The sequence below is a fragment of the Eupeodes corollae genome, chromosome 1 (assembly GCF_945859685.1).
Source record: "Eupeodes corollae chromosome 1, idEupCoro1.1, whole genome shotgun sequence".
NCBI lineage: Eukaryota > Metazoa > Arthropoda > Insecta > Diptera > Syrphidae > Eupeodes > Eupeodes corollae.
Window position 1 is genome coordinate 116197780 of NC_079147.1, and position 10892 is coordinate 116208671.

A 10892-nucleotide genomic window follows, 5' to 3' on the forward strand; every position below is an offset into this window, starting at 1 on the left:
TATACAATTCCTAGGAAATATATACATTTCCTAGGAAAAATGTATTGTAAATAATCTTTTATAAATCTTTTTATACATTTCCTAAGTAGACTCGACATTGTATATATTTCCTAGGAATTGTATATAATTCCTAGGTTTCATACATTTCCGGTAACATATATACTTCTTCTGTTCAAAATTTTACCTGCAAAATAAGTTTTTCTTCAAAAATTTAAATGCCATCTTATAAATTAAAAAAAACCTAGATTTTTCAGTTTTTTTTGAAAATCTTTAAATAAATGTTAGTATGCAGTTGTTTAGTAGTAGTAGTTTTTGATATATATATTTTGAAAAAAAAAAAATTCAATATTTTTTTTTTAAATCCAAACAAAAACAATTCACTTTTGATAAACAAACATTGAGATTATTCAAAAAAATCATCAGTTCTTAAGTTGCTGAGAAAATTAAAAAACAAAATAACGGTTCTATGAGCACTACCTTTCCTGAGCAATACAAAAATAAGTTTTGCTATTTAAATACTCTCCCAGGGGGGAGGGGGTGTATGACCCCTATGACAACTTTTTTTTGATATGTTTTTAAATTCAAAGTGCTTGATGTACGCAGATGATCTTAAGGTATCTCGCTGTATGAAATCTGAACATGATTGTTTTTTTCTGCAACAAGATCTTGATCTTTAATCGGACTGGTGTTAAGCCAACTGTTTACATTTGAACATCTCCAAATGCCAAAGCCTAAAGTTTTTTTTTTATAAAATCAATCATATGTCATTGTCCGTTATAACCTTTAAAAAAGATCTTGGTATGATTTTTGATACAAAACTTAACTTTGTAAAGCATATAGATGTTTTATATGCAGTTCAATGTTAGGTTTCATATTGCGAAACTTAAAGGAGTTTCACACACCTTAAAGTGTTTATATTTTGCGTTTGTAAGGTTTAATCTTGAATAATGCAGTGTAATCTGGAATCCGTTATATTTTCTTCATTCATTTAGAATCGAAAAGATCCAAAAACGATTTACGAGAGTTGTAGTGAAGACTTCAATGGGACATAGATTTTCCTACCTATGAAACGAGGTGTAAACTACTCGGTATTTTGCCTCTTAACATTTGTAGAAAGTATACAGAGGTTATGTTCATTCGTGACATAGTAGCAAATCATATTGATTGTTCACAAATTTTAACTTTAATTGGGATTAATGTTCCTGCGAGATTGCTTCGAAACCAACCATTTTTTAATGTTCCATGTCATAGAACTGTGTATGCTTCCTATGAACCAATATCCAGGTGTTTAAGAGAAACAAATACTGTTTGCAACATGATTGATTTCAATGTTAGTAGATATTTATTTAAATCAAATTTATTGGTGGTAATGTTTAAAATTTTAAATTGTATGTATTATATTATCTAGTAATCACTAAAGGACCTATTGTAACAGTATGCGTCTAAAACGAAGCTTAAGGGTGAACTGATAATAATAGCATATAATTGGGTATAAGCACACAAGCATATAATTGGGTATAAGAATACATGAACCACATCGTTTTCAGAACATTCATAAATAACTACAAAAAAAATAAAAAAAAAAAACTCAAAGTATTACTGCGATGTATACGCTTATTAATAGTTTTGGTTATACATAGCTCTGTCGCTTAACATTTTAAAAAAGCGCTATGTTTAATAATGTTGCAGATGGAAGTTTGTTGACGTACATAGATGTCGAAGAAAAAGCGAAGCTGTGAGGATGGGGAATACCAGCATTTATTGTGTTAATTTCAAACTTGAAACCTTCCAAAAGAAAATTGGAAATCACAACCAGCAAAGATGTGATTGATATCGAAACCATGAAATAAATTCAATATAGTTACCTACTATTCTTTTTTCCGAGAGTGTAGTAATAACGTCAAATCAACTTGAATATTTGTGTCGCACATTGTAAATAAGTGTATGTCTTAGAAAACATTGTTTTTAACATTTGGTAAAATATTAGAAAATCAAAATTGCTTATCTTAATAATTACGTGTCACGATGTTTGTCCGCGATAGACTCCTAAATTACTAAACCGATTTTAATCAAATTTGTGCACAGTGTGCAACTGCATCCAACTTGAAAAATAGGATAGTTAATATCTTAATTTATGATGACAATTTTATTTTACCGCAAATTATTTGTCTATTATGTGACAGTTATGTATCTGTTAGCTCCAAACGATTTTAACAGATGGCGACATCTGTTGACTGGATTGAATAAGTATTCAATAGATCCCGCTATGTCGAACTTCAAAACGTTTCATATAAGCTACAATTTAATAGTATAACCACCACATGCTGCTGTTTAGTTTACTTTGTATTAACTGAAATAGTGGAATAGCTGCAATGATACACTTTTCTGTGGTGCTCTCTTACTTTTCTCTGGTGATTACCGCCAGACCTTACCGGTCTACTTTCGCGGATGAGATTAATCCATGTTAATAATTCTAATGCTAAAGGGAAACAAGAAATACTTTGATTGACCATAAACATGCGCCTGGGATTGCAATTAATTGAGATTTAGAAAATCCATGTTTTTCCCATGAACAGCTTTGCAAATTCACGTGTAAGAAAATTGTCGAACCTACTAATTTGTTTTAGAGAAAGACGGGACTCATAATACTAAATATAAACGTTAGACAAATCTTCTTTCACCCTCGTACAGTTGCTAGAGTACTTAAAGATCTTGACATTCATAAATCCGCTGACCCGGATAGTATCCCCGCTGTAATTATAAAGAGGTGTTCTACAACTCTGACAAAACCACTAAGCTTTTCCATCTGTCCTATTCTACAGGTCTCTTTCCGAGTGAATAGAAAACAACATTTGTGCCCTCTAACTATCGTCCAATTGCACTCACGTCCCTTCTATCCAAGGTCATGGAAACTCTGATAAATGTCCAGTTTAAGAAATATCTTGAAGAACGAAAGTTTCAATTAACGGGTATGACTTTTGTAGCAATAGGTCCACTAGTGATCTCATGGTTTAACTCACTGAACAATGGAACAAATCTTTACATCTTTTTGGGGAAAGTAAGATTATTGCACTTTATATTTCAAAGGTATTTGATAGAGTTTAGCATCAAGCTCTCTTATCGAAAATGCGTGGTTTTAGTATTGATGAATCTCTTCTCCGTTCGGTTAGAAATTACAATTACCTTTCGAACCGTTTAATTCAAATAGTATTAGTTTAATTTTGTAGTATCGCACTACACGAATGTGGAACACTTTACCAGGCTTAATATTTGTTGCACTGAGTTAAACCATTATAACGGTATTCACAGCCCCTTGAGATCGTGTACGCAATAAAAAAAAACTCCAAAACAACTAAAAACGTATAAAAATGGTACTCAAGTATCTTAAGAACAAAGACAAATTTAAACTTTTCTTATCCTACACAAAATGTTATTATTAATAATTTATAAGACTTTTATAAATATCGATAGACGGTCCCGAATGGGAAGTCACCAGTGTGAGTCGCATTCGATCTTTTTTGTATATTTATTAATTTAAAGTAATACACATACATAAAATAACTTATTATCTCAGTAAATTATTTTATAATATCGTAAAAAATGTAAATGACAAAAATAATGTTTAATTACATTTCTGTTGGATGATTTCTGGGAGAAGTAATCATTACTTTTCAATTACATGTAATTAGCAATTGAAATTATTTAATTAAATTTTAACACAATTACAAGACATGTCAATTACAAATAATTGCAATTGAATTGTTTTGTTATAATCTTTTCTCAAACGCTGCAAAATAATAATAAGAATTAAAAAAGTAGTCGATTTTTGAGGCAAATGTATGTGCGACGCACAGTTCTTTGCATTGTATTTCATTTTTTGTTTATGTGATTATATTTATTTTTAATATTTTTCTCTCTCTTGCTGTGCCTTTTCTGCTTTAAAATCCAGCAATATTAAAGATTTCTTCTGTGTTGTTCAGCTGGTGCTCTTTTGTACTTTGATGAGATAATGTCTATCGTCAATTGAAATAATAAATTGTATTTTTAGACCAACTAGAAGCCATAAAAGTTGAAACCATTCTAAATACTTATCAGTTCAATTAATTCACTTGAAGCAAGATGGCAAATCCACGGCAGTCTATAATTTACACTAGGGTACGTATGAAAACAACATTTCCTTACCACTTTCAATTAATATATTGTTTGGCTTCAGCAGTTTTTAAATAAATTATATACCTACAATTTAAATACTGTATGTATATTTATGTGCTATATTTTTCTTCAAGCTTTTCATCAATAATGAGTTTGTGGATTCAGTTTCGGGGAAAACCTTTGAAACAATTAATCCAGCTACAGGAAAAGTTATTTCTAGTGTTGCAGAGGGTGATAAGGTATGCCATTGTTATTGATTTTTTCAAAAGAATATAATTTTTTTCGTTATCTGTATTTATTAAAGGCTGATGTAGACCTTGCAGTTAAAGCAGCTAAGAAAGCGTTTTCTTTGAATTCAGAATGGCGAAGAATGGAGTCACAAAAACGGGCCGATTTAATTATTAGGTAAGTGTGAACAAAACTCTAATAGATTTTGGTAAACAAAAATAGGAAATTGGTGATATCGTGAAAAACATTAATTTAGAAAAAGTATTTGTCATCTTCAAAAAATTGAAACTTCAAAAATATCGAAAGTATCTCGCCGAATTTTTGGTCCAGAAAAACCGAATATTTACTTCAACAAATTTGGACAAAAGTGGATTTGATTTTATTGTGTATTTAAACATACGCCTCAACACTTCCTAAAATATATTGTTAGTTTGGAGCCAACCAAAAAGTGTTGCAAGTGATAGATTCTGTGAAACACGATGGAAAACATTGCGGTGTAGCACATTTACTCCGAAGCAACGACATTTTTTTCCTTGAATATTTATATACAGGGTTTTCCATTTTGCGGTTAAAAACGTAAATGAAACCCGAATTTAATATTTTTTTTTATAAAGTTTAAACGTTGCGTTCAATCTCAGACAGATAGGGTATCCGGATACCTTTTTGTTAGTGTTTTACGAGTAAAATAACAGCTGATCAAAAACAGCTGAGATGTCAAAAAAGGAATTCAAAGGTATCTAAGAATATCTGGGGTATGTAGGTATCTAACACAAAAGCTGATTCAACACATGGTTGAATTTCAAGAAACTTGTAAATTGATTTCAGCTTTTTATATTTGTTGGTAAACAAAAAGATACAAAATGTTAATTGAAGTTGTATTTGAAGATGTTCTGTACATAAAAGGCAGAATAGATTCTGTACAGAATAGACTAAATGTTTTATCTTACAACAATTTTGACTTCGAAGCTTAAATGTTTCTCTGCTTTTTGTGAACAGCTGAAAGTTGTTTTTATTTTTTGATAGCTATCCAACTCGTTCAATAAGGTATATTAAAACCACATATTCAAGATACCCTATCCAACACGAGATTGAACGCAGCTATTATGTGTGAATGTGGTTTTATTTAGTGCTCAAGAGTTAACACGATCTTTCGCGTAACCCCACAAGTTATTGTGCAAGCTGGACTTTATATGCTTGTAGGTGTAGATTCAAATGCAAAATACGCCATAATGTGAGGTAAGACAGTCCTAATTCCTGAGAACGACGAGGAATCGACATTTTCAGATCTTCGGCAACACTTTCACTTAAATCAGCGATATTTTAAGTGGTACGAGCGAAACGATGATGCACAGGCCTTACAATATCTGCAACCAATCCAGTCTCTTCAATTTTCTTCACAGTGTTGCCTCTTAAAGCACGATATGTGGAAGAATCACCCGTTTTTTAGTAGGTTTTAACAATTGGTTTGCGTTGTGCTATATTTTTTTGTAAATGTCAGGCTTTCAACTAAAAAATAAATTGGTTCAACAACATAGTTTGACAGATGTCGAATTCCAGCCTTATACTTTCGACATCGCAAAATGAATAACCCGTTACTTTCGAGAGTATTTTGGCTTTCGAATAAACCACTTTACGTACATATATTTAGGACGACCTTAAGTGAGTAGTTTTTTTAGCCGTAAAATAAGCTGTTCACTTTTAATTTAAGTTGTGTAGCTCGTTAGAAGTATCAATACCGTTCATTCATATTAAATCTCACGTGATCTAAATTGTATTCTTAGAATTACGATTTCCTGTATATATATAAAAGGCAATATAAATAAAATAACGTACCCAGATTTTCGCAATAGGCAATCAAATTGCCTTTTAACTTTTTAGCAACTCGTGTGTTATGTGTTATCTTATTATGAGTTTATTGTTTGCAGAAATCTATGAGTATAGTATATTTATGGAAAAGTATAATAAAACAAAATACCAACATTAGATATTTCTTTTGTATGACATCCGCCGCATAAATAAGATATCTTCGCGTGTTATATCAACAATTTTTTTAGTGCTTAGATTTTTATTTGCATGTTTCCGATAGCATAACATTTTATTTTTGACCATTAAGATAATAACAGTTCATGAGTAACAACTTAAATCTTAATTGGTCTTAATTGATCGCTATTATTGGCTTATTTGGGTATGTTACTCCCAAAAACTGCTGCTCACCATCAGTGTAAAAGTATGAACGATGATTTCAATAACGAGGCTTACAAACCTTATTAATAAATTTTTACATAACTAACTTCTGACTGGCTGAGACGCGGAATACCATGGAATTCTACCTGATCATTTCACTGTTAATGAATGTATGTACTTTTCCACTCATAGAATTGAATTTATATAATTTTTGAATTTTCTCAAAAAAGTAGAAGACATAAAACTATTCGGTTTTTTTGTAGGGCTCAGAATTGATAATGTGCAGGTTCAGACAGCATAAAGGACTTCATATGCAGTAAACTGCATTCCTTGAACGTACATTTTGACCAAAGCAGCAAGTTAGTTTTTCAATAGTCATATATTTCAAGTGAGAACTTTACTTCACTAACCTCTACCTTTAGTTCATCGTACAAAAACTATCAAAAACATTATTATATCTACAAAACACTCCTAAGGCAGGCTACAAGTCCACCACGATTTGTATTTTGTTTTGTAAAGAAATATTACTTACTTCCTTCCGATTTGACAAGAAACAAGACATTTAATGGAATTGTGCAGAAAATAATAATAAAATATATGGAGTAGTAAAGTTCAACTTTGAGTTGAATAAAAAAACATGATCAATTGTTATTTTGATATAAGTTGACTTGACCTTAAAGTTAGAGAGATTTTTCTTGACAAGTTGATGGCATTTTTGTGGCAGCTGGCCAATCAGATACTAGAATCGTGCCTTACTTTCAAGTCCCTTATGTCGCCTGAGCCTACCCAGTATAGGTATTTCAATACAAAAAAACAATTCAGCGCTTCATAATTTTGAAAAGAATTGTTTTTCGGAACATTATATATTATTTATTATTATACTGTCATGCTAGAGGTCTTGGGTTCAATCCTTGCATGTGATACCTAAAGTTTTCACGGAGTGAGTAACTTTATAGTCATCAAAACTGCTTTCCCCACTTTGCTTTTCGGATTCGGCATACAAATTGTAGGTCCCCTCCATCCCTGCAATGACTCGAACACAGGAACGGTTGAGTGTAGTAGTCCCTCTGTGGACTGTTGTGCCACCTAGTTTGTTTATTTTGTAAATAAAAACTAGTGCGCTAGCTATAAAATTGAGCTAAGCTGAAAGTTGAGCTCCCTATTTCGTGCTTTAAAACCCTGAGAGGAAACCATTTTCCAAACCGTGGCTATGTCATATATGAGCAAATATTGGTATTTTAGTTTAAACTCAGAAAATCTGCATAGAAAAATTGTGATTGTATGTTTTGGCAAAATTGTATCTTCTGACTTACCTTTTATTTTTTTCAGGCTAGCTGACCTTATGAAGAGAGACCAACATGCCTTGGCCAATCTTGAAGTCATGGACAATGGGAAAACCTTTGACGCAGCTATCTTTGATATTGACTGTTCAATTGACACCTTAAAATACTACGCAGGTTGGACGGATAAATTCTTTGGTGATACCATCCCCGTTGCTAGTTTTATTTCCATGACCAAGAAGGAACCAATTGGTGTGGTGGGACAGATAATCCCTTGGAATTATCCACTCCTGATGCTCGCGTGGAAGTGGGGTCCTGCTCTTGCAACCGGTTGTACGATAGTCCTCAAACCAGCAGAACAAACACCACTTTCCGCATTATATATGGGCGCTTTGTCTAAGGAAGCTGGATTCCCACCAGGAGTAATTAATATTATAACAGGTTATGGACCTACAGCTGGTGCTGCCATATCTATGCACAAGGATATTCAAAAAGTTGCATTTACTGGTTCTGTAGATGTTGGTCGTATTATCATGGAATCAGCGGCTAAATCAAATTTGAAAAAAGTTTCACTCGAATTAGGTGGAAAGAGTCCGATAGTCATTTTTGATGATGCTGATAGTAAGTACAGACTATATAACTATAATTAAAGTACATAAAGTTTAATGTTAATTTATATTTTTAAGTCGATTATGCTGTTGAAGTTGCACATAATGCTCTTTTTGATAACCATGGGCAAAGCTGTTGTGCCGGTAGTAGAACCTTTGTTCATGAAAAAATCTATGAACAATTTGTTACTAAGGCTGTGCAAAAAGCAAAGGAACGAAAAGTTGGAAATCCTTTTGAAAACGGTGTAATCCAAGGACCACAGATTGACGATGAAATGTTTACGAAGGTTCTCAAATTGATCGAAAGTGGTAAAAATGAAGGAGCTAAACTTGAGTGTGGTGGAAAGCGTTTCGGAAATGTTGGATTTTTTATTGAACCAACTGTATTTTCTAATGTTACTGATAACATGAAAATAGCACAAGAAGAGGTAAGTCCATGCAGTCGGATCATAACATTGAAATAGGAAACTTCAATATAATGACAACTCTGCTCAAAAGCTACAAGATCTTGTCGGCTTAAATATGTTATTCTTTTCTTTATATCCAATCTTATCCTGGTTGATAAATCTTAAAAAAGAAAGAAATATCCATTTATAAAATAATTTGAAGTTAAAAATTCACTTTCTTAAAAATCATCGTTTCTTGATTGCCTATTTGGGTAAATTAAGTTAAGAATTCGTTTTTAAATTATCTAGGGATAGATTAACAATATTTTAAAACGGCAGAACTCCTATTATTTTATTTAATTATTTAAATTTTACAAGCTCGTAAGACAGTTATCTAGACTGTTCATATTAAACGGTGCATTACAAAAATTTACATTTTTCTTCAAAATTGTATATGTTTAAACAAACTAAGAGTACACATTAAAAAGAATTTTATGTATTAAATGTTTCTTTCAGCTGCATCGCTAGAAATACCTATACTTATTGTATCATATGATTAATTATTTTAAAATTGATATAGTTTTAAAAACGCTTATTTAAAATTGAATGAGCTGCCCAGGATGAAATCCCAATGCTTAGCAATATAAAATACATTATTCCTTGACTTTACCATAGAACATTTCACCAGCGAGTTAAGAATGGTATCCAACTAGGATATTTAAATTTGTTCGGTTCACGCAAAAACTAAAAATACAATTTATTTAACCTACACATTATACATTACATAAATATCTCCTACAGTTTGTTTCAATAAAACCAGGTTTAACATTACTAGACTAAAAAATTTTAATAATTCTTTGTTATTACATGTGAATTATAAGCTTCAGCTTAACAAATCTATTTTTTTAAACAAAAATTGCATAATTTTTCTACTGTAAAGTCAAGAAATGCAACTTGACGAATTTAATTGAATATTTTTTTTACCATAGATCTTCGGACCAGTTCAATCCATTTTTAAGTTCAGTTCAATTGAAGAAGTTATTGAAAGAGCTAACAATACAACTTATGGACTTGCTGCTGCTGTCATAACAAATGACATCAATAAGGCAATCCTTTTTGCAAATAGTGTGGATGCTGGATCGGTTTGGATCAATTGTTTTGATGCTGTCCTACCACAAACACCGTTCGGTGGATTTAAGCAATCTGGATTTGGTCGTGAATTGGGAAAAGATGGTCTCGATAATTATTTAGAAAATAAGACAATTACAATAAAAATGCTTTAATATCTTTGTTATATTTCGATTATGCCATTTATAAAATGTTTATTTTGAATAAAGATTCCTTAACATATTTTGTATTCCAAAGCAATAATATATTTTAAAATTCAAGGTAAACTATTTGCCATAAGATCACACGTGAAGTAAATCACGTAATGGTTTAAACTATTTTGTTCTTTTTACACAAGAATGTTTTCGAAAAGAAATACTTTAAATTAAGGTAGTAAAAGTCTATTCAAATACTTTATTAATAATGTTGACAAAAATCAGTTGACGGTTGTAATTAAGCTTTCATCATTTTATTATGAAATGTTTGTATACTTTAATACCACAAAAACTATCAAAACATATTGTTTTCTAGCTCGTAATAATTTTCTTAAAATAACGAAAACACACGACCAGCTACTATTTTAAAATTCCTTTTCTAAAACAACCATTCTTTTTTAATTGGAATGTACTTCAAGAGCTGGACTGCCTTTTTATTTTTTGTATTCAAATTTAACTAATTATATAAATTGTATCTAAAAATCTAGATTCATTAACATTGTTAATGTTTTTATACATACACGCAAACCAAATAAACAAAATTTGCTTGTTCTATTTTCATATAACCTAATTGGATGAAAAAAAAAACAAATGATATAAACGGTTTGAGTTTGAACCTTTCGTTTTTCCGTTGTTGATCTACATAGCCTATTTTACTGCACAAAAGTTTGTGTTTTTATTTACAGAAATGATATAGAAGTAAGATTCCATTAACTCAATCATTTGAAGACC

General features: G+C 31.2%; 1 protein-coding gene across 1 annotated transcript; it reads left to right on the top strand.

The window, feature by feature from the left end:
- The first annotated feature begins 3974 nt into the window (after positions 1-3974).
- LOC129942676 (aldehyde dehydrogenase X, mitochondrial) lies at positions 3975-10188 on the top strand. Its single transcript, XM_056051718.1, has 7 exons — positions 3975-3993; positions 4049-4155; positions 4287-4391; positions 4457-4557; positions 7894-8465; positions 8531-8880; positions 9828-10188. Exons 2-7 carry the CDS (start codon positions 4120-4122, stop codon positions 10119-10121), a joined length of 1458 nt encoding a protein of 485 aa, XP_055907693.1. The 5' UTR covers positions 3975-3993; positions 4049-4119; the 3' UTR covers positions 10122-10188.
- The last annotated feature ends 704 nt before the right edge of the window (positions 10189-10892 follow it).